Raw genomic sequence first — 23,014 nt, 5'->3', positions numbered from 1 at the left:
AGGGGCTGCTAGGGCTCTGGCACAAGGGGAGGACGATGAAGCCCCCCACCATGCCCACCCGTGCGGGGTGACAGGATGCAGCGACAGCTTTCAGCGGCATTTTAACTACCCCCCTCTCTGCTTGCCTTTCGCCCAGGTAACGCCAAGCCAGAAGGGTCCCCCGTGCTGACCCACGAGCCCAGCAAGGTAAAGCAGGAGGACAACAGGGACGTGACGCGACCCAGCCGACCCGCTGTGAGTCTGAAACCATTTCCCATGGGAACGTTGCCAGCCGGCTTGGCCATGTTTCCCTTTGGGGCGGTAGCACAACTGCGGGGACCCCAAAAAACAGGCTAGTACTGCTGCTGCTCCAGCAAAAAGGCTGGAAAGCGGTGGTACAGCGAAAGCCTATGGGAGATTTGAATGCTTAAAAGAATGCATGAGTTTTTATCAGGAGCCCCCAAGTCTAGGGGAAAGCACTTAAGCCTGTGTTTTCACGTGAAGCAGATGCTTAAGGGCTTTGCTAGCTTGGGCACGGTGGTTGCTGACGGCACATTGTTGTGTTCCGCGCTGCATGTCACCCCGCAGCAGCCCGGTGGGGGGACGCTCTGCTCGGGGAAGCTGGGCCACCGGCCCCCGACAGCCTTCCCAGCTTAAAACCAAACCTGGTAGTGGTCTCTGCACACTCCTGTTTTATTATTCTGAGCAAAATCTCATCCGAAATGTTTCCTCCTGGTTTAATGCTGTTGACATTTGTACCTTAAAACTGTAGAGTCGGTCTAATAATGCAATTAATTTCCACTGCTTCTCTTCTTTAATGTGTATTAATGTTTTGTTGATGATGTTTTTTTTCTCTACACTCCACAGCGTTGAGCTAACAATTCTAATTTTATTTCTAACCTGCTTGCCCTTCCTCTGGCTTTTTCCTGTCCCGATCTGTTTCCTCTGATGCTGATTATTCTTCCTTTACCCACAGAGCTATAAGAAAGCTATAGATGAGGTTAGTGATATCTTTTCTCAGTGGGTCATGCCTATGCAAGGTTGACTAGTTAGCGCTTAATATCAAACCATGTTTTTCTTGGTGCTGACATTGAAAAAGGTGGTGACACGATCTCGGGTCGGATGGGAAAGTGAACGATCACGTTTCGGCATCGGGAGCCTGCCCGCGGGGAGGGGAGCGGCTATGCCAGTGGGTTCTGCTGAAACCCGCTGGCCAGACCACTTGCATGGAGGCCGTGGCAAGGAGCACCCCAGCCAATGTTCACACGCCGAGCAAATGGTGCTGCCGTTGTTAGGCATATTTGAAAGAGAAAGAGCGAAAATGGAGGTTTCTGGTGCCAGTGGAGGTGGTTGGGGCAGCCTGCGCCACTCACCACATTCTGCTCGCAGATGCAGCCCCCGGTGCCCGCTGATTTCAGTGGGGCCATCGAGTTATGTTTGAAATGCAATTTAAGGCTAATTTGAATTAAGGAACTTGGCAAATAAAGGGAACAGAGCAGTGGAATATAGTAAGTTATTCATTTTCATAGAATCATTTTGGTTGGAAAAGACCTTTAAGATGATAGAGTCCAACTGTTGACCCAGCACTGCCAAATCCACCTCTAAACCATAACCCTAAGAATCTCATCTACACGTCTTTTAAACACTTCCAGGGATGGTGACTCCACCACTTCCCTGGGCAGCCTGTTGCAATGCCTGACAACCCTCTCTGTGAAGAGATTTTTTGTAATCTCCAATCTAAACCTCCCCTGGTGCAACTTGAGGCCATTTCCTCTTCTCCTATCACTTGCTACTTGGGAGAAGAGACCAACACCCTCCGTGCTACAACCTCCTTTCAGTTAATTGTAGAGAGCGAGAAGGTCTCCCCTCAGTTTCGTTTTCTCCATGGACCAGACCATCAGCTGTAAAACCAGAGTCAGCTGAGCTAGTTTAGATGTTGATGGGCAATGCTGGTCTTCGCCCATCCTCTTAAAAAATAAGAGTTCCGAATTACACCTGTTTTCACCATATGATAATATTTTAAATGCATGTGCATCTGGCGATGGTGAATGTTTAAATGTTCATGGGAAAAGACCAAACATTCCTGATTTAGCATTTAACTTGCCTCACACGTGCATCGCTATGCACACACTGCTGATACTGGGCTGTAACGGACAGCGCCAGTATCAGCAGCCTTTCCCGCAGCTCATTTTCCTCTAAAAATAGAAGATATGAAAGAAGAAAGATTTGCTGGTTAGTTAACTTGTTCTCTTGGATAAAACATGAGCAATGCGTTTTGTTTAATGAGGTGCTGTGCTAAGAAAAAAGCACATAAATCAGTGTCTATAAAAGAGGCAGTGTTTGTGCTAAATTCAAGTTCAACGAGCTATGTGATTTTGGAAACCAATCTGACTTGATTCCAGCAAATATATCTAAAGAAGTCATTGTAATTAAAAGTAATTAAAGACCACTAATGCTGCTAACTTGTGTATTATGTCACCCTCAATACTAACATTTCAAACACATGTCAAACTACAGAGCACTTTCTTTCTAGTTGTCAGGTTGGTTTTGGTCCAAGAGCAACTCAGTGAAGCTGTTTAATCCTACAAAGTGCTCATTACTTAGAGAAAATTACAGCATCAAAGAATTAACCATCCTGAGGCAAAGCTTTAACTAGGAAATATGAGTTATCTGATGATATTGTGTGGGACTATTATTGCTGTTATAGCTTCCAAATTTGTTATTAAAAACTAATTAAGCTGATTGTTTAAATACTTGACTATCTTCTAGTAATGGCCGAAGAAGGCTGGTAGGGTGACTTGAAGCACATTACAAATGGAAGGTGCAAAAAAGAAGTCATTTTCCTGGTCCATCACTGTGATGAGGAAGGGTTTATGGCTAGTCCTGCACTGCAGGAATTTCAGCTGCAGTTTTAAGAGGCTTTTACACAGTCCTAAAGTCCTTTTTAAAGTTGAGAAGGCTCTAATCCAACTCAAAGGCAAGTTGAGCAAATTTTATACTCTAAATGGAAAGCATTGTTAAGCTGCTGTAATTTTCACTGATTCTTATTTAAGAAACAATCATATCATAGTAGCTGCTACAGTGTTAATTAAAATAATTAGTTGTCGTGACTGCAGATTTGACTGTATTTCAATCCCAAACGTGTTGATGTTGAAAATAAATTCTTTAGATACCATATGCTCTCTTTAACCATGATAAAGAACCTTTTTCTAAAAGTACAGAGAGCTTTGGAGAGGGATATATGATACCCATCACAGGATATTCCTGCTGGAAAGCAGGAATTGATCCTTTTTTTAAAAAAATAGGGCAGACCTGGGAGCAGAATGTGGGGCTGTCACTGATGGGAGCCTGCCGGGAGGTGTGGGTCACCAGTCATCAAAGTTACAAACTGCTTGCAAAATATTCCTGCTTCACAACTGAAAAATAAACTGAGTTTGCATCTCAGCTGTAGAGGTTTTCCATCTTCTTCACATGTCGACGGGATAGATTTTTAAGAGCTCCCTTTGCAACCGTAATTAATATTGCCGTAGTCGCCCTGCTGGAACGGTAAACTGGAAATGCAGTAAATGAGAGTATGGCCGTAAGACAATTGTGGAATTTAGTCTTTTTTCAATGAGTTTCTTTCTCCCTAATCCTTTATCTCTGACCGAATGCACTGATGCCTACCTCGGTCACTAATATAGGGAGAAATGGTAAGACTGACAATTGCGATGCTTTGTTCGTCATGTGCATGTGTTGTGCGACAGAGTTCTCTAACCCATTCTAATTCGAGCTCTCATGCTTTTCTGCCCTACTGCTTCCCCCTGCATTGCTATAAAAGCATGTAAGATAACAAAAAGTCTCTTTTCTACACGGTGCCTGCCATGTTCCTTGTTTTGAAATAGCAGTGTCTATTTTATATGACTGTCGGGTCTGAGACCTCATCAAAGTCATGGTAAACTGAAAAATTATTGCTAGGCTTTGAGACTGCTCCTATCTTTTTTTCTCTTGTTTCAAAGCTTTTTTTTTTAATTTATTTTATTTCCCCCTTAGCTTGTAGGCTGCCACATTTCACATAAAGTGCTTAATGGGTCCCGCTGAGGGATACTTTTACTTTTTTTTTTTTTTTTTTTCTGAGCTGGGCGCTTCTCCTTGTGCTCCTCACCGCCTCTTGGCAGCTGAGACTCACCACGGAAGCAGCTCTTGGCGTGGGGATTGCACCACTCCATGGGAGATGCTGTCATTGCTTCCTTCCCAAATGCATTTATTACAGAATAAATACAATTACAGGGTCTTCTTTGAGAAGTCTGAAAGAAGAGAAAACCCTGCAGGAGAAATTCTCCGAGCCAATCTTTGAAATGACGTTGTTTTCCAGTTTACTATGATGGTGACTGAACTTCACCTTTTCCAACAAATATAATTTTGTCGTGTATATACATATAAGTGTGTGTATATATATGCACATACACGTTCCAAACAGAAAAAGAGGAGGTTGGCTATTGATTTTTTCAGTGAGCGTAAATCAGTTTTGTTTTGTTTAATAAATGCTACTTGCTACAAACATTGTCTTACGTCCGTCTCATGTTTGTAACAACTCCGTAAAGCTATTTCTTGTTGCTTGTGCTGTTAGCATTGGCTTTTGAAAAGATGTACATGACATTCTCCTTGCTTTAAATATAATAGCCGTCACTTTATTGTTTTGTTGCCCCCATCCCCTTTAGGATCTGACGGCCTTAGCTAAAGAGTTGAGGGAGCTGCGCATTGAAGAAACCAATCGGCCCCTGAAGAAGGTGACAGACTATTCCTCCTCCAGCGAGGAGTCGGAAAGCAGTGAGGAGGAGGAGGAGGATGGTGAGAACGAGACGCACGATGGGACCGTGCCCGTCAGTGACATCCCACGGCTTATGTAAGGAGCGCTTTCATTCTGGGGGGCAAACTGTGAAGCCACGGTGTGTCTCGATCTGGAGGAGCAGTAGCTGTGATGTGGGACATGTCCAAAGCATGTTGGTGTTTGGTGGCTGACACTGGGAATGGCATCACGGTTGTAAGGGATAATTTACTCAGATAGGTCTTCTTCCTGGTTCAAGCTAGATACTTAATGGGAAAAACTGAATTACTTACACTGCACATTCAGTGAACTTAGATTCCAAGTGATGGACCTGTTTGCTGATGAGCAAAGTGAGTTTTTGGCCAGAGTGGCTGCACCTGACTTCATCCACACCTTGGGTCCAGCTCTGTCCAGGTCTCTCTTGCTGCAGGATAAGCCCATCCATTGCTTTGTGTCCCGATGGATAGGGTGGACTATTTACTCCCTCCATCTCTGCAGATACCTCTTCTCCATCTGAAGACTATGATGACTTCCTTCACCTTCCTCTTCTCGCAGCGATACAAGCCACTTCTTGCTCATGTCCAGGGATTTCTTGCAGGGTCACACTGAAATTTGGGACCTTGGGGCTACCACAGCCATTCATTCACTCCCTGTATGGTCTCAAAATTAACATAACCTCCTTTGCCTCTGCTTTCTTATTTCTAAAACTGGAATAATTGTGTTATTTCCTCTGGACATGAAGAAGAAATTCTTTGCACTGAGGGTGGTGAAACAGTGGAACAGGTTTCCCAGAGAGGTGGCAGATGCCCCATCCCTGGAGACATCCCAGGCCAGGCTGGATGGGGCTTTGAGCAACCTGGTCTGGTTGAAGATGTCCCTGCTCATGGCAGGGGGGGTTGGACTAGATGAGCTTTGAAGGTCCCTTCCAGCCCAAACTATTCTCTGATTTTCACATCCTTTGATGGTGTTAAAGTGAAGGAAGGTGTTGTGAGCTTCTCATGTGAAAGGTGCCGCAGAGTTATGGGACACTGTTGTTTTGGGTGCTTTGGTGATGCCTGCCCAATTGTACGTTTGAGGATCCACTATCAAGCCATTCTCACCTTGGGGTCCCCAGTGCTCACATCTCGCGTCAGAGCAGCAACCCCCTTGATTAATGCGGACTTGCTTTGGCTTTTCATGTTACCAAGCTCCCTCATGAGCCCCTGGGCATTGACAAGTAGGTATGCAGGGGGATGATGTGTTAAAGAGTGAATTATTTCATATTGATGGAAAGCAACTGATCTGTATGGCTTCTAAAGGCAAAGTAACAGGTCTCATCAGCAACATCTTCATAACCACCATCGGCATTTCCCAGCACACAGGCAGGGTTGGATAATCCAGAGGCATTTCAGCATTTGTTTTTTGTTTTGTTTTGAATTATATTTAAGCAGCTGGTTTGCTAAGAGCATAATAATAAAGTAACGGTAGCTGCTTACCACCTGTGACATCCACACTCAGGCCCTCCTAAAATCTAATATGCGTGAGAATTAATTCCAGCGTCTGTCCTGAGAAAGGAGCACAGAAATAAACTCAAGGTGAAATAATGGCTTAGGGATACATCTTTACCTGGAAAACAGCAGAAAGCTGCAGGACACAACCCGTACTCCTGCCTGCACCTCCTCCAGACTCCATCCCTCCCTTGTTGGCTTTTGTCATCAGGTGCTCTTATGCACTGCTCTTTTTTCAGATGTTGAGATGGGAAATAAAGGGAATGATTTTTTTTTCTTTTTTTTAACTTTCTGAAGTAGAAAAAATGATGTAAGGTAGAGTGGGACTGCAACTCCTCGTTACCTGTTTGGCAGTGCTCCTTGTAGGGCACCCTGGGATGAAAAAGGTGCTTCTCTTTGGTCTCTGTGCTCTGTGGTGTGTCAACCTGACCTTGGTCCTGTATTTCTAACAACATAAATAATTTCCCCATAAATGTAAGTGGATATGTTTTCTAATTTTTCTTCCTGTGGGATACAAAGCCTTACCTTAATTGAAGTAATACTGTATTAGAGGATTTCTCATCTAGTTCAGCGAAAGAGCTATCCATCATTAATGCTTTTCCATTCTGTCCTCAGACCAACAGGAATTCCTGGAAACAATGAGCCGTACAACCTGGGAATGGTGACAACCCACGGGCTAGAGACTTCCCATGCAGATACGTTTAGCAATATTTCAAGGGAAGGGACTTTAATGGTGAGGGAGGTAAGTTGTAAAACAAATATTTCCATGGAGCATCTTCAGGAGGTTTTGCCCATGTAAGCACAAAAACTAACAGTGCTGTGTGTCCGGAACACAAAATGACTGAGTAAATTGTGCTTGTTAGTGCTCTCGTTAATACAATTTACACTTGGAGCAAATGTGACAAGTGCAAATGTTTCTCAGAACTACAAACAGCAGTGAATAGTAATGCCCCGGCACAGCAGGGAAGTGGCCCATACAAATGACTCTGCCGTAATCCCACCATAGCTCCAAGCAACAGAAGTTATCTTTGATTTACAGCATTTCGTTCAGACACTTGGAACCTGGCCCAAAGTTTCCCCTCTTCTTCCCAACCTTTGCCAAGAGGTGTGCAGTGTTTGTGGAGCATTTGGAGGCTTTTACCAGGGGCTGGTCCTGCTCGGGGAGGTCCAAGTCCCCCTCCCCACCAGCCAGCTGTGCTGTGAGCCAGCTGCAAGGGGCACTGGGCATCCCAGCAGGATGTGCACGCCTGTCCCCAGCTCTGGTGGGAGCGGTCCTGATGGATGGTGCTGCAGGAGTGAGGCCAAGGAGGCATGTTCATTTGGCCGTGGAAGATCTCCCCTGGTGTTTCTTGATTTCCCAGTTGCTGGAACGTGCTGGCGATGCTGCTGGAAATGCAGATGGGTTGCAGGTCTCCTGGTGAGGGGGCAGTTAGAAAACAGGGGAGTCACTCTCCTGCCAGCATGTAAAGGAGGTGGATGGGAGAGGAGAAGGGGGGAGGGAGGTTTGGAGTCAGCAATCATAAAGGAGGAATGTTTAGATCAAATGTAAACTAGACTTGAGCAGCATTTTAATTCTTAATTCCGTTTATGTAAAATATTCATGTATGAAGGGGAAAAAAAATGAATGCAACTTTGAAAGAGGGGAAGGAGCTAGCAAAAGAAGATACAGTGTGCTCGCTGCCTTTCTCTGGGAGTTTTGGGGGTGGGCAGCAATGCACAGCCCACCCCATCCCATCCCTCGCTGGCATGGAGCTGTTCAGAGCAGGGTCCTGCAGCCTGGGCAGCTCCTCTGCGCATCCTTGTAGCAGAGAGGGTGATGCAATTGAGAACAAGTCACTGCTGTAACAGGCAGCTATTTCTGAAGTGAGCTTGGTGTTTAGCATCGCAGCTGTAAAATACATGCCACACCAGGAAGACCATGTGAGAAAACAGTGATGCAGAAAGTCTTAAAAGCCACAGGCAAGACAAGCAGCTGGGAAACCTCTTTGGGAGGAGGGAGTGTAGTAAGAAACCCAAACTGCAACCTTGTGCTGGTTACTTACTCTTTGCACCCAGACACTGGTGTAGCCATCAGAGGATGAACTCACTGAGGTCAGTGGTCTTTGGGCAAAGGGTTTTTCACTCTTTGGTAGGACAGCAAGGTGGTTGAAGGTGATGGTAATGAGTGATCAAAAAATAAATGGTGTCAGGACTGGTCAGAAACATGGTGACCCTGTTCAGAGGGAGTTTTCCACTAATCCCAGTAAAGGGACAAGTCTGTGTAGCAATCTCGTTGATGTGCTCCAGATAGGTGGGGTTCATCAAAATGGTAAATATCTCAAAATGATAAGCAGGGATGGGAGAAACTTCCCAGCACCTGCCTTGCACAAGGTGAGGATGGAGAGGAAGGGAAGCCCCGGGAACCTCGTGCACAGAGCGGGATGCTGATGGTTCTGCTGATGCTGCGGCTGTTCACTGCTGGTTTGGGTTACGGAAACATGCGCCGGGGCTGTGTTGGCATTTGCAGTCAGGCTACTCGCTGCCGGAGCTGTGCAAAGCCATCCAGGCTAACACGGATCCAGGGGTCACATTCTGCTGTTGTTGTGGCTGGTGGCCACATGGGAGGAGAGCTGGCCATGGGGTTTGCACCCATGGTGGCAAGAGCAGAATCTGCCCTACGTTCCTTGTCTCAAAATGACAGTGGTCAGACTTCTCTCGCTGTAACGTGGCTAATTACTCTGTACTGACTTTGTGATTAATCCTGTCTTTATTCTGGTGGGGGGGTGGGTTGGTTTGCTGCTTGCCAGGCTGCATGGGGATGGAAACAGAGAGGGTCCTTCTCCTGCGCTTGCTCTGGGAACTGGGGAACTGCTAACAACTGGGTTTTATTTGTTTTGTTTTGGTTTTCTCTTCTTTTTCTCTTTCCTTCCCTTCCCCCTTCCCCCCTTCTCTTTCTTCCTCATGCCTTGTGTCTCTGCAGACCTCTGGTGAAAAAAAGCGTTCTGGCCACACAGCCAGCAATGGCTTTGCAGGTCACATCAATCTCCCTGACCTGGTGCAGCAAAGCCACTCGCCAGCGGGCACGCCGACCGAGGCCCTGGGGCGAGTCTCCACGCATGCGCAGGACATGGACTCGGTGCCTGAAGTAGGTGGTGGGGGGGCTCCTCTTTTTCCTCTTGCATCGCTTTAAACAAGTATTAACATCTCTGCCCCGTAAAGGGGCTTTCCTGCTTTCCTCCCTGGCTTTCTTGGCTCTTCTCTCTCTCTGTTTCTGGTCCACGTGGGTGAGTGTAGGGGAAATACGAGGGGATCTGATGCTTGTTTGCTATATGGGTCTATGGCTGATGGTAGAAATGCACATTAGGTCTTCTCTCAAGCCCACCAGCTGGAGTTCTGGTGGCTTGAATGCTGCCAACTGATGTGAAAGTTCCTGGATTTTTTGGCATTTGGAAATATGAGAAAATTACGAGAGCCAGTGATGCTGTTAACTTGAACTGGGTCCACCTGTGTGATCTCTGGTACTTAGCGTGACTCAAGATTAGCAAAAACCAAAGCCAACAAAATTCTGGATAGTTCTTCCAATTAGCAAAAATATACATGTGTTTAAAATTGTGTGTTTCCAGTCATGGCAAAGTATTTCTCCCTGGTAGCTGTTTTACAGGGACACGATTGAATATTAACATTGTATAAGGTGTAAAAAGTCCTAGAAAGTGTAAGGTGTGACATGTAAGATGAGGGGACCAATGTGTCCTGCTTACCATTGCCAGCTGTGGGAACCAGGCACATAGTCCTGTTTTCCCGTGAGAAATTAACCCATTTTGTGCTAAATAAGGTATTTTATTTGATTTTTTTTTTCTTTTCATTTTGTTGGTTATACATCAGAAGTTCTGCCATCATATTCTCTTTCATAGAAATGAGGTCCTCATTTCTTGGTTTACTCTTACTAGCAGTATAAAAATAGAATTGCTTGGAACTGTGCATTGATAAAACGTAAGAACATATGGTGTGTGACTTGACCTCAAGGTTTTATCCGTTTCCTTGTTTCCTTTAAAAGTGATGATGAGAGAATTGATCTGAACGTAACACCTTCCACGGTCATCCTGGGACTGCTTAAACATGGGCAAGGATTTGGTTTAAATATACTCATTTATAGAATACCAACCAAGAAGATCTTTTACATTTCTAAAACTGAAGTTTTAGGGTTGACTGAGCTGGGAGTGGGCGTAAGTGGAAACTTAGGAATTTATTTCACAGGCTTCCAGGTGATTCATGGTGCTGTGAGCAGAAACAGGGGAGCGAGCACAACCTCAGCCTGCAGCTCGGTGCTGTCTCTGTAGGGCACCATGGAGGTTTATGGGAGTTTGAACAGGACCTGGAGGAAGATGAGGCCTTAATATTTAAATAAGGGACTTCGAAGGTATTAAAATGGAGAACATTTTAATGAGAAGAGAGAACATCTCTCATCTCAGGAGAACAGCTGAATCTGAGCAAAGAAAATAAATGCTCAGTGTGTTAGGATGAGGAGTTTCTTTGTAATTTGTTTGTCAGAAAGCAACCTGGCTCTCAGCTGGAAAGCATCCCTGTAAACACTAAGGTTTCCCCTCCTTGAATTGTTGGCGCTTTATGGAAAACACATCCAGCACAGGGATGGAAAAATAAAAAAAACACATACACAGAGACAAAAAAGTGTTTTCCTTGGATATGAAAGAAGCACAAAGTAGTGAGTTTATCTTATATGCACACACAAATACGGCCGTACTGTGCATGTAAATGTGCTATCTGTCCCTGCAGCCTTCCCTGCCACAGGCTGTTAACTCCTTCCATGGGTCTCAGTTACCATGTACTTTTTGGAAATACATCCTGTTTCCATGGAAACAAGTGGGCTGGCAGGGATGTTGGAGGTGCTGCGTGGTTTTGGCAGGCGCGGGGCATGGATACTGGCTCACCTCAGTGCCACCTTGATAAGTCTGAAGCCACCAGGATGCTCCCACACACAATGATTTTTTTCGCCACTAAATCTCTTTGTGGCCCAACAGAGGACAGGTATGAGGCCAGCCCAGTTTTGGTGTGGATGTTTCGGGGTGGCGGGGTTCCCCATGTCACATCTTCCCATGGCACAGGCTGCTCCCCAGAGCAGTTGTCAGCACTGGGGCTGTGGTGGTAACATGGGGCACAGGGACCAGCCTGGAGGTTGGGGACTTGGTGATGTGAGAGCTAAGGAAGATTTATTTCCGGGAAGGAAAATGTCCCTAGGAAGAAAAATGTGAGCAGTACTGCTGCTGTGGAATAACTTCGGTTTTGCTGCTGTCGCAGCTCTTAGCAGAGGTCAGACATATCCTGGGTAAATACTGGAGTAGGAAAAATAAGCTGCTCAACGAGGTGGGAAAATCATGTCATTTTGGCTCCCAAGGCAAGGATTTCCTTTTGCTTGAGAGAAGGTCTTAGCCTCATTTTCTGCTTTAACAAAGCGATGGCTTTAAAAAGAAAAGAACGCGATGTTGCGGTTTGTTCCTCCTTGAATTCCCTTAGCAAAGTATTGGCTGTGACATTCCTTATGATAACTTCAGGTTATGTTTTTTTAGCTTAGAAATGGCTCTTTCTGCAATCCCACCTGCAATGCTGTAGAAAATGTAGAACACTTCACTGAAATTGCATGAAGTGTGCTGAGGACCAGACTCCGGGGGGGATGGAGCAATGTGGGGAATCCCATCTTCTGATGACTCTGAGTATCCAAGGCATTTTCAAACATTCCCTGTGCAAAAGCTCTCCCTAAAGCACCGCACAGCTCACCCCCAGCCTTCCCTGCCTGCGGGTGTATTACATGCAGACAAATTGGTTTTTACCTGCATTGACTTTTGCCTCTGGCCCTGCGGCTGCTCCGCTAACTGGTCTCATGGCTGTGCTGTGCTTCTGCCCGCAGGAAGAGAGCAGAGCTGAGCCCCACTCATTTTCTCTTGTTTTCTGTTGCTTATGGGCACTCACAAATCCAGTTTAATGTTTTTCCTGATTAGGTATGGGAGTGGAGTTCATAGAGGGCCAGAAAAGGGTACCACAGGGGCAGGCTCTGTGTCTGCTAATTATAAGGTCTTACATATAGACACATAACACAAAATTATTGTTATTTCTGTGCTCTGAGCTCTCTTTGCTGTTTATTTTGCAGTATGGAATGGGAAGTAGCACCAAAGCCTCTTTCACCCCCTTTGTGGACACCAGAGTGTATCAGACCTCTCCTACTGATGAAGATGAAGATGAGGATGAAGAGTCATCTGCTACTGGTAGGCAGCAATGTGGCCAGTTTGAGAGGGGAGAGCCTCATGGAAACCAGGTCATGGAGCCTGACTAACCCCACTGAACCTCTTCCACATTTCACTCATTCTTGTCCACACATTGCTCATGTCTGCATCCTTGTGCTCTCCCGTTTCCATCCAACTCTTTCTCCCATCACCAGCAAAATGCCACCGGAAAGGTCTGGGAGGTAACAGGGAGCGGCAGAAATCCACCCACTTGTCTGCCCAAGTAGCCAGGAGAAATATTCCTGGCAGAACTGGGAGGTGGAAATTTCTCCAAAAAGCTGGCAGTTGCTCAGAAGTCATTGAAAATGGGTGGATGTGGGCAGGCAGGCAGCAAATAGTGCTGGTCAGCTCAGTAGGCAGAGCTGGAGGTTTGGGGACATCACCTGCTGATGGGCTTGGTGCTGGTTCTAACCTATGAGAGAATCCTGATGATCCCTCTCCAGACTGGTAGCTTGTAACATGGTGATGACTCCCCATCAGGAAATAAATGAAATATTGTCTTCCTGTCCCAAAAAAGAGGTGAGGAAGAGTTAATCCATCTTACATCTCTGTCTTGTTGTGTTTCCTGGCCAGCCCTGTTCACCAGCGAGCTGCTCAGACAGGAGCAGGCCAAGCTGAACGAAGCCCGGAAGATCTCGGTGGTGAACGTGAACCCCACCAACATCCGTCCACACAGTGACACCCCGGAGATACGAAAGTACAAGAAGCGCTTCAACTCGGAGATACTCTGCGCTGCTTTATGGGGTAAGCTCCAAGCTTTGCCCTCAGCAAAGCTCTCTAGACCGTGTGACTGGCGATGAAACATGGAGGCATCATTGTGGAGCTGAGAAAATGTAGAACACTTCACTGAAATTGCGTGAGGTGTGCTGAGGACCAGACTCCGGAGGGGATGGAGCAATGTGGGGAATCCCATCTTCTGACGACCTGAGTATCCAAGGCATTTTCAAACATTCCCTGTGCAAAAGCTCTCCCTAAAGCACCACACAGCTCACCCCCAGCCTCTCGTTGTCCCTTTCTCCATCCTGGGCAAGACTAATGTCTCCGAGTCTGTGTGCTGTAAGGGTGACCCTTCGTGTTCATGGGAAGATCATGGCTTTAGCTGAGATGGGTCACTCTCAGTGGTAGCAGAGAGGAGCTTGAGGTGTTGTCCTTGTTAGCAGCTGTGGTTCTCAGCGCCCATTGCCCTCCCCTCTTCAGGTGTGAATCTGCTGGTGGGCACAGAAAATGGCCTGATGCTGCTGGATCGAAGCGGGCAAGGGAAGGTCTACAACCTCATCAACAGACGGCGATTTCAACAGATGGACGTACTCGAGGGTCTTAACGTCCTTGTGACAATATCAGGTATGTCTCATGTGCTCTCACCCCATTGCTCATCTTCTCACGTGGATGCCCTAAGTGATCCAGCTCAGACAAAACCTGCCCTCTGCTGTCAGGGGAGCTCCCAGGGGAGGTTGGAGGTGGTTTATTCCAGAATCAAAGGCGTTAGATCTTCAAGAATGCCTTCAAGAGCAGTTTGCTCCCATTGCCTGCCAGCTTTACTTCATCTGCAGTGCTCCATCCACCTTTAGCCGGGAAGGGAAGGTGTAGGAGACAGGCAGATACCCCAGCAAGGTGAGTAGTCATGGCTTGAGGGGGCAGCAAGCTGGGCTTTTGGTGGATCTGTTTGGCTCTAGCCAAGGGAGCCATGAACCACAGCTTCAGGGCTCCAGCTCAGACCACGGCTGTGCTCATGGTGCCCCAAGCATCATGAGAGCCACAGGCTTGTCACTGTCCTGGGTTCAACCAAGAGCTCCTGAGCTGTCACATCAGGCTCATGGGATGATTTCTGGCAAAAAAAAGTCAAAAATTCTGTAGTCCAGTCTCCCAGGAAAGCACCCAGCATTATCCCTGCAGAGCATCCCCATGAAGCACATGGGTTACGGAGCCAGGGCAGAGCCTTCTCCTGCTGATACCTGCCCCACAAAGCTCATGGAGGACAGCAAGAGAAATGCTCGTTAGGAAAATTGTTTAATCATAGAATAGTTTGGGTTGGAAGGGACCTTCAAAGCTCATCTAGTCCAACCCCCCCATGCCATGAGCAGGGACATCTTCAACCAGATCAGGTTGTTCAGAGCCCCGTCCAGCTTGGCCTGGGATGTCTCCAGGGATGGGATATCCACCACCTCTTTGGTCACTCTGCATTTGCTGGCAAATTCTTGCTTCCTTCATTCAGGCAGGACTTTTTAAAAATGCTGCTTCGTCATCTCCCTTGCTCTGCAGTTCCCCTGTGGTTTTGGGGATCTAGCTGTAGGAGGATGGCAGGGGTAGCACTCCCTAGGGAGCACCAGCCCTTGAGATGATCCTGAGGACAAGCCCTGGGGACTTTTGGAAAACTACAAGGAGACAGGCTCCCTGGTTTACAGTTTGGGTGTTCTTTGTCAGGTTTATAGCCAGATCACTGCCATCCAAGAGCCATGCAGAAATTTGGCAGCCCCTCAGCATTGCAGAGCCCAGCACTGGGCTCGTTAGCGAATAGCGCTGCCTGTCGCAGACCAAGGAGTTTGTGTGTTGGTTCCATGGTGGAATTAATGTTGTATGAAGGGGAAGAGAGGAAAGAAGCCAGGTAGTTGAGCGGTTGGGTACGACCTGAGCTGTAAGAGAGCTGGGGTTGTGGCCCCACTGTGCCCGACCATCTCTCTGTGAACGCTGATTTATAGGAAAAAGAACTTTTCCAGCCTGTGGGAAGCAAGAGCCCAGCTCTGCCAGCATCCACCTGCAGTCTGGGAGATGGACATCTAGACTCTGCTTTTTATACGTTATTTCCAAACAGGGAGAGAGAGAGAAAGAAAGAAACCAAAAACCAAACCAAAACAAAAAAACCCAACAAAAAAACCAAACCAAACCAAAACAAAAACACACCAAAAAAACCCCACAAACAAAAAACAACAACAACAAAACCACAATAAATTACTATTTTCGACTTCATTGTGAAATGAACTTTAATTTTATCATCTTGTGAGTGAATCATCTTCTGAGTGAAAATAAGCACTGAAATCTCAAGATTTCCCATGCACACATGTGCTGTTTTGACAGAGACGTTTCTTTCACCAACAGGAAAGAAGAACAAGCTGCGCGTGTACTATCTCTCCTGGCTGAGAAACAGGATTTTACACAACGACCCTGAAGTGGAGAAGAAGCAGGGCTGGATTACGGTTGGGGACCTGGAGGGATGCATCCACTACAAAGTTGGTGAGTGGACTCTCTGGAAAAAAATGTCTGGAGGGATGCATTTTCATTCTCTAGCCTTAGATCTGACATGGCAGTTTCTCTTAATAGTATGGGTAGACTACAACCACAAATAAATTTGGTATTCCTCTATATGTATGAGGTGGATGCTTTACCGAATGAGAACCAACAGAGAGACAGCCTGAGGAGCTGTTCCTGGAGATGAGTTGTTCGGTCTTGTTAGAAAGAAAGTGAATGTTTTTTAAATGAATTTTATTTTCATTTTAGTGAAATATGAAAGAATCAAGTTCTTGGTGATTGCCTTAAAGAATGCTGTAGAGATCTACGCTTGGGCTCCTAAACCATATCACAAGTTTATGGCATTTAAGGTATGTTTATCTTTTAACCAAAATACACTCTGTCATTGTAAATACATGAGATTTCTTTACTATCTAGAGCTGAAAAGCATCTTGCTTACATAGCTGAGCTCCTCAGGATGCCTGGCAGGCATGGGCGACGGGAAACATTCTGGCTGAAGAGATGGGATACGTTCTGCTCATAGCTAACAATTAAGTGTTAGTGTTGAGCTTATGCTGGCAGACTTTACCTGGGAAGTTTGCAGAAAGCTGACCCACTGTGCATGAGTAAAACTGAATTGGGTTTTTTGATGGGGGGGTTGTGGGGTTTTTGACATCTAATTTTTCACATGTGGTCTGAAAATAGGTTGGTACTATCGTACATTTTTATTTTGCAAGGTCCTCTCCCCTTCTACAATGTGGATTCTGTTTCAAGACAGAAAGTCCAGGAGAATGACCCACTGTTTCTCTCTCTTTTTGTCTCCCTTTTCATCTACCTCAGTTTCCTTCAATGAGACCTTTCTCCTCTCTAACCTGTCAACGCATATTTTGTACTTAGCGCTTTAAAGCACTTTTTTCATCCTAAGCTCTGTGCAGAGACAAGTCACAAAGGGCAATGCCTTCTGGAGACATTCCTGCTGAGTAATCTCCTTTTGCATCCTTCCAGCACAAATGGGCTTCTTCAGTATTAGGTCACATTTGCTTTTTCTGCACAAAAGCCAGAATAAATGGGCTCAGTGACATGGAGAGCTCAGCAGCATTAACATGGTTTGGGATCCAGCCTCCCCTGGCTCTGGTGAGGATGCTGGTTGCTGCTCCTGAGACCTTGCTGGCTGTCAACTTCCTTTAGAGACCAAATCCTCAGGCTGGCCTTGGCCTCCTGGGGAAGAGAGCCGAGCTTGGCAAGGGTGAGCGCTTACCTGCTGGGATGGCTGGAGTGAGGGGGTGACACCCTCTGAGGCGCCTGACACAGGAGCAGAGAGACGGGAGTATAAATAGCCACATATTCAGTAGGAAACACAGTCAAACAAATACAATTTCAATACCGTATCAGGCTGCTGCTGTGGGAATCTGTTGGTTTTCTGTTGATACTCACTGGAGGGATTATAAAAGTCTTTTGCAGATCTCCAGCACAAGCCGTTGCTCGTGGATCTCACTGTAGAAGAGGGTCAGAGACTCAAGGTTATCTTTGGATCACACACTGGTTTCCATGTGATTGATGTAGATTCTGGGAACTCTTATGATATCTACATACCATCTCACGTGAGTACACAGGGGCAGTCCTGCTGCATGACACGCAGGTCACCAGGAAGGTTTGGATGGGCCCTTGGTGGCTCAGAAATGGTGACCAGTCAGGTGACATTTTGCCATGGGTAAGACATTCTCCAGTGCCATCTTCATTGATACTCACTTAAAGAGGACTCGGAGGTATCACATACTTCATTATCCACACAGGCTATTCTGTCCTCATGCCCAAGCAGTCAGGATTAAGGTTGCCATGTCCCACAGAAAGGACATGGAGCAGTAACGGAGCTCTCTGTAGGGCAAGATACCATGAAACCACGTTCTTGGTTGATGGACAACATAGACCCACCAAGAGCCAGATGCCCCATGCACTGTCCCATTGCACAGTGTCCCAGATGTGCTCACCAACACCTACTTGTCCCTGCTGAGGCTGTGCAGTTTGCCTAGGCCAGGGTTACAGGATTAGGCTAGCCCAAATCTCAGTAAACCTGCTGCTCAAAACTCCCAAACTCCCTGACAGCAGGGACTCAGCACAGGACCTCTCTCAGGTCCATCAGCTATTTCAAGAGAGAACCAGTCCTACAAAAAACTCTGTCAATGAGGATTTTCTTGTTGGTTCATTTAAGCTCCATCCATGCTGTTGTCCCAAGCAGTATAAGAATCTGGTCTAGGAGAAACTGGGTCACTAATCAAATCCAGGAACTGCTGAATCTGATCTGAGCAGCAGAGTCTCCTCTGCGAGAGCTGGCAAGAAGCGTAGGGAGAAATCCTGGGGCAGTTTGAGATGGTTTTGTTGTATTACCTACGGAAGGGCGGACATGGGTGGAAAGTCACTATAGCTACACTTGAAACAAGAGACTGATTGCTAAAAAAAGGGGAATATTTTCTCCCTAGGGCTACCTGTAAAATTCTGGGTTTATTTGCCTTAGTTTGAATAGGAGATGAATTCATCAGTCACTTACTTGTGTTACAGCCAAGTGCAGCTGTCAGTCTTGGGGGTGTATATATTGTGATCTCTCTATAATTGCTGAACTTGTTTATCCTTGACGTATCAGACAGCTTTGATGGTTGGGTAAACGTGACAGTTTATCCCACTTCAAGACTATCTTTGAAAGCCAATGTGTCTCAAGGGAGAGTTTTGTTCTCATGTTGGTTTGGGGGTTTGTTTTTCTAAGGCTCTGCTCCCTTCCCCCTACCCCTTCTTCCATTCAATGTAATTCTGACTTTTGGGGTTTATTTTAACTGCAGATTCAGGGCAATATTACTCCTCACGCCATTGTCATCCTGCCTAAAACAGACGGGATGGAGATGCTTGTGTGCTACGAGGATGAAGGCGTATATGTGAACACATATGGACGGATAACTAAAGATGTGGTGCTCCAGTGGGGAGAAATGCCTACTTCTGTGGGTAGGTCAACCCTTCCTTTTCACCTGCATAAAATACAAATGACAAGCAAGGTGAGGAGTTGGGGATGCTGAGGTGGAGTCATTTGGGCTTTTGTTTTTCCAAGATTTCTCTCAGCCAGATAATATTGCTAAATTTCTACAGTTTGGTCCTGTGTAATAAGAGCAAGTGACTTCTTGAAGATCTGAGCTCTGGCTCATCTTAAGTATAAGATAAGTAGAAGATAATATAAGCCGATGCACTGGTGGGGTGCTGTGTTCAGTGGAAGAGGGGCTGAGTGTGGAGCTCAGAGCACTTGGGTTGCTCTTCTGGCTCTGCTGTTGCTCAGCTCCAGGACCTGTGGAGGCAAGTCACTGCCCTGCTCCTCACCCACAGAAGTGGGAAGAAGTGATCCCTCTTCTGTTTAAATTACTGAGCAATTTCTGGATGAAAATTGCTGTGTAGAGACAATTATCTCTGTGGGAACATGCCTGTGTCTCCATCAGCCAGAGCTCTGCCATCGATCTGCTTAAGCTTTGAATAACAGCTGATGAGAGCTTTACTGCCTGTTGCGTAATATTTAGCTCAGCTCACGTTGTAATACCTACCAAACGCTTCCTTTTGACAGCCTACATTCATTCCAATCAAATAATGGGCTGGGGAGAGAAAGCGATTGAAATCCGGTCAGTGGAGACGGGACATTTGGATGGAGTATTTATGCACAAGCGAGCTCAAAGGTTAAAGTTTCTGTGTGAAAGAAATGATAAGGTAAGTCCACTTCAAAGCTTTATCCATACTTTAAGCTACAGCCACTTTAGACTTTAAGTCAGGGTTATCTTGAGGTTAATAATTAATCTGAAGGTCCTGTTTAATAAGCAGTGTCCATAAACCAAATTAATTCTGTGCAGTGGATGCAGATCTCAACCTCTGATGGGAAGATCTGCAAGATCTCTTCCACCTCAAGCTGAGATCTGTGTTGACTTGGCTTGACTTTTTCCCAAGTCTTCCATCTGAACATTAACTATTGAGGCTGCCAAGTAAAGTCTGCAAAAGCTGAGAAATCTTAGCAGTAAGGATGTGTAAGTGACACTGAGTTGAGCTCTGGTGCAGAAACATTTTTGATGCATTTTTAGTTTTGTGAGCTTAAAACTATTTTTCTCCATGGAGCCCCATCTTTTTCTGTGGACAGAACCTGATGTAGGAGCACCAGAGTTGCAAGGGGTGCAGGGAATGAGGGAAGGGGAAACTGCTGGAAGAAAAGGGATATTTGCATGGAAGAGATGGTTGAATGTCAAGGTTTGTCTCTGCTGTTGGCATTTCCTCATCTCACAGAGTTTCACCAAGATAAATCAGGACCATGCAACAGGGATTTCTTTCGTAAGGAGCATGACTGTGTAACACGTGAACAAGCTGATTGCTCCATCCCCAGAGCAGGGTTTAATAACATGCAATAAATAAGGTTTGAGGCCACATCAGTTTATTGAACAGCTGCTTATAAGTCAGGCATTGCACTGCCTGGTACATGGAGTTAGGCTGGAGCTCTGCAGAAAAATGTATCCTAACCTTGCAATTGAGTATATCGTGGGAAGCTGCCCAAGAAGCTGAATTTCAGTTGCCCAAATACCCCTAGTTTGGTTTTTTTTTTTTAACTTTTGAGTACTTGACTCTGCGGGTTTTCTACTTTTTTTTTTAAACGGTGGTTCTTCTGTTTTGTGCCTATTGATTTTTAACTTTTTTTCCTTCTTTTCTAAGAAAATTGGAAAAAAACCCACCTCAATCTTTCTAAAATACAGGAACCAGCTAATTACTGGTGGGTTTGAAATACTAAATACAGATGTTTCTCTTTCTGGAGAAATGGTTAACAATGAAAGTCATGTGAAGATTGAATAATTTTTGGTTTTAAAAAGGACAGAGGTTTCAGATTTCCCCTTCAATATTTGCAAATTATAACTTATTTTTGAAGACTTCCATTGAGATCAAATGGGTCCTGATAGAAGCACCAAAAGGCGTATTCCTCATGGAGAGTGCTGATACTGTGTCTGAGCTTTGAGCATGTTGAAGGAAAGTTATTTTCTTCCCAACCTTAGCTTTCAGGAACAGCTGAAATACCAGGACTAACTTTTCCAAAGAAAACCATTTCCAATCCCATGCTGGATATTGACCGCAGTGGTTAACCTTTAGCAAGCTCCAAAACACTGACAGCAGTCTTCTTAATATTGCATCATAAATGGTGCTGTGGCAGTAAAATGTGATAAACTTGGTATTTTCAAGGCATTCCAAACCTTGCTCTCTTTGGTAGTGATAGCAAGGGAGGTCTTATCAGTGTGTTTACTGACAAGTTACGGCAGGGGTTAGCTCCGGCCCTCGAGCTCCGTAGAAAACTGAGAACTGGGCAATGGGACTGTTTAAAATTTCAGCTGTGAACTGGAGAAAAGGAGCAGGAGGGAGGTTTGGGTAGAGGAAACCACAGAGTGTGGGGCAGCTCCTGTTTCCCTTGCTCACTGAGATATTAACAGACTTTTTCTTATAATAATAAAAATTATTAATAAAGGGATTTTGCTCCCAAACAGGTATTTTTTGCATCGGTGAGATCTGGAGGAAGCAGCCAAGTGTTTTTCATGACCCTCAACAGAAACTCCATGATGAACTGGTAACCGAGGAGCACTTGGCACTCACCGCCATGGCATTATTTCTAATTTAAAGGACATTAAACACGTGGACTAACACTGTAGAGGCAGATGCGGAAAGCCCCGAGGAACGCCGCTCCCCCAGGCGGGGGCTGCGGGCAGGGATGGACTTTCACACTTGGACCCCGCCAAGGTCTCCTGATTAAGCTGTGTTATAGTGGGTTATGAGTTCTCCCTTTATTTCATTTTTTAATTTTACTTTTTCTTTGTCCCCTACTTTGTAAGAACGGGGAAAGAAACAGTGTCAAAAAGTCTGTTTTTAATTCTGTCTGCCTGCTAGCATCAAATATATAGTATGTTGTAAAGTTACCAATTAAATCTGGTGAGAGACAGCACAATAAATGTACCTTTTATCTTTGTGATGAAGGCCATAACCGTATAGCTGGGTAATTTTAGAAATCTTTCGCCTTCACCAACATTTACATGTTGCTTTTGGCAGCAACAGCTTAACGGATTTTTAAAGAAGAGAAAAAATAATAGGTTTTTTTCCCCTCTTTTGGGAAATGGATTTTAAATGGCTAAACTACTAGCCTTAGACTAATAAAAATCAGCTACCATTTTTGTCAAGTCTGTCAATCCATATTTCTATATGGATCTTCGCATAATGGTGTGTCTTGATAGGGACAGAGGTGCCATTTCTTGTTGCTCCAGAGGCGCCCGCCTGTCCCGGGGCTGGGACGGGGGGATCAGAGGAGGAGGGAACGGCAGAGCGGCCGGAGGAGCCCCGTGCTCGCCCCCGAGCTGGGATTTGTGGCCGCAGACGGCTCCCGGGATGCCGCGTGTCCCGGACCCCAGTGCCGAAGCCGGCGCAAGCTGTGGATGCCTGTCCCCCCGAGGCCAGAGCCGGGCACTGGCGCGGGGACGGGGATGACAAAACGAGCTGCCCGTCCTCTGCGTTGCTGGATTGGGCTTGTAAAGAGCTTCAAAAATAATATATATATGTGTGGTTTCTTCGGCCAAGGGTCTGAATCTCTACTCATTTTCCAACCCCTCCGCTCCCCAGGAATTACCCAACATACAGTGAAAGACGACATCTGTGCCGAACCGTGTGTGTGTGTTTAGTTCAGGTTGAATCGTGTCCTTATAAACTCTGCTCAGTTGATTTCCGTTCTCGGTGCGTATCCGGGGTTTTTCTTTCTCAGTAGCTGCAAGCATGGCCGCCTGTGGTGTTGGGGTGTTGCATAACAAGGTCTGTGTTGCTGGTTTTAACCTACCTCGTTTTGGTTGGGGTTTGGGTTTTTTTTTGTTTGGTTTATTTTTTTTTTTTTTCCATTCCGCTGTCGATCACAGCGCTGTTACCTCCAGCGACATATAGAGAGCTTAACTGGCAATCTTGGTGTACTCAGTAATGATGGCTTTATTAAAAAATGATTAAATCAACAGGACTTGGTCAAACTTGAATCTTTATGGAGGGTAAGAGGCGTTGCGGGGTGGCGGGGATGGGATGGGCCACCCTCACCCGAAGCATCCCTGGGCACGGTGTCGCCATTCGGTACCGGCAGGGATTGCCATGGTGGGACTCTGATGGGATGCAGCATCCAGAGGAACATGGGCAAGAGGCACTTTGCCGGTGCCTTCTTCATCCATCAGCAC

General features: G+C 45.9%; 1 protein-coding gene across 3 annotated transcripts in view; it reads left to right on the top strand.

The window, feature by feature from the left end:
* Nucleotides 1-22,807, top strand: part of TNIK (TRAF2 and NCK interacting kinase) — a 157,593-nt gene extending 134,786 nt beyond the window's left edge. The window contains exons 20-33 of one of the 3 annotated variants that reach the window (XM_065639872.1): nt 137-234; nt 956-979; nt 4,680-4,864; nt 6,889-7,015; nt 9,233-9,397; nt 12,413-12,527; nt 13,119-13,289; nt 13,743-13,886; nt 15,639-15,773; nt 16,038-16,138; nt 17,219-17,368; nt 18,599-18,758; nt 19,363-19,502; nt 21,305-22,807. In XM_065639872.1, coding sequence (XP_065495944.1) covers nt 137-234; nt 956-979; nt 4,680-4,864; nt 6,889-7,015; nt 9,233-9,397; nt 12,413-12,527; nt 13,119-13,289; nt 13,743-13,886; nt 15,639-15,773; nt 16,038-16,138; nt 17,219-17,368; nt 18,599-18,758; nt 19,363-19,502; nt 21,305-21,388 — 1,799 coding nt within the window. In that variant the 3' untranslated portion in view covers nt 21,389-22,807. The remainder of the gene's footprint in view (nt 1-136; nt 235-955; nt 980-4,679; nt 4,865-6,888; nt 7,016-9,232; nt 9,398-12,412; nt 12,528-13,118; nt 13,290-13,742; nt 13,887-15,638; nt 15,774-16,037; nt 16,139-17,218; nt 17,369-18,598; nt 18,759-19,362; nt 19,503-21,304) is intronic. The other 2 variants (XM_065639875.1, XM_065639873.1) reach the window with 2 other exon arrangements.
* Nucleotides 22,808-23,014: the final 207 nt, after the last annotated feature.

Source organism: Caloenas nicobarica, chromosome 8 (assembly GCF_036013445.1).
Source record: "Caloenas nicobarica isolate bCalNic1 chromosome 8, bCalNic1.hap1, whole genome shotgun sequence".
Lineage (NCBI taxonomy): Eukaryota > Metazoa > Chordata > Aves > Columbiformes > Columbidae > Caloenas > Caloenas nicobarica.
The sequence above is the reverse complement of the archived record's forward strand: the minus strand, read 5'-3'. Positions and strand labels throughout refer to the sequence as shown.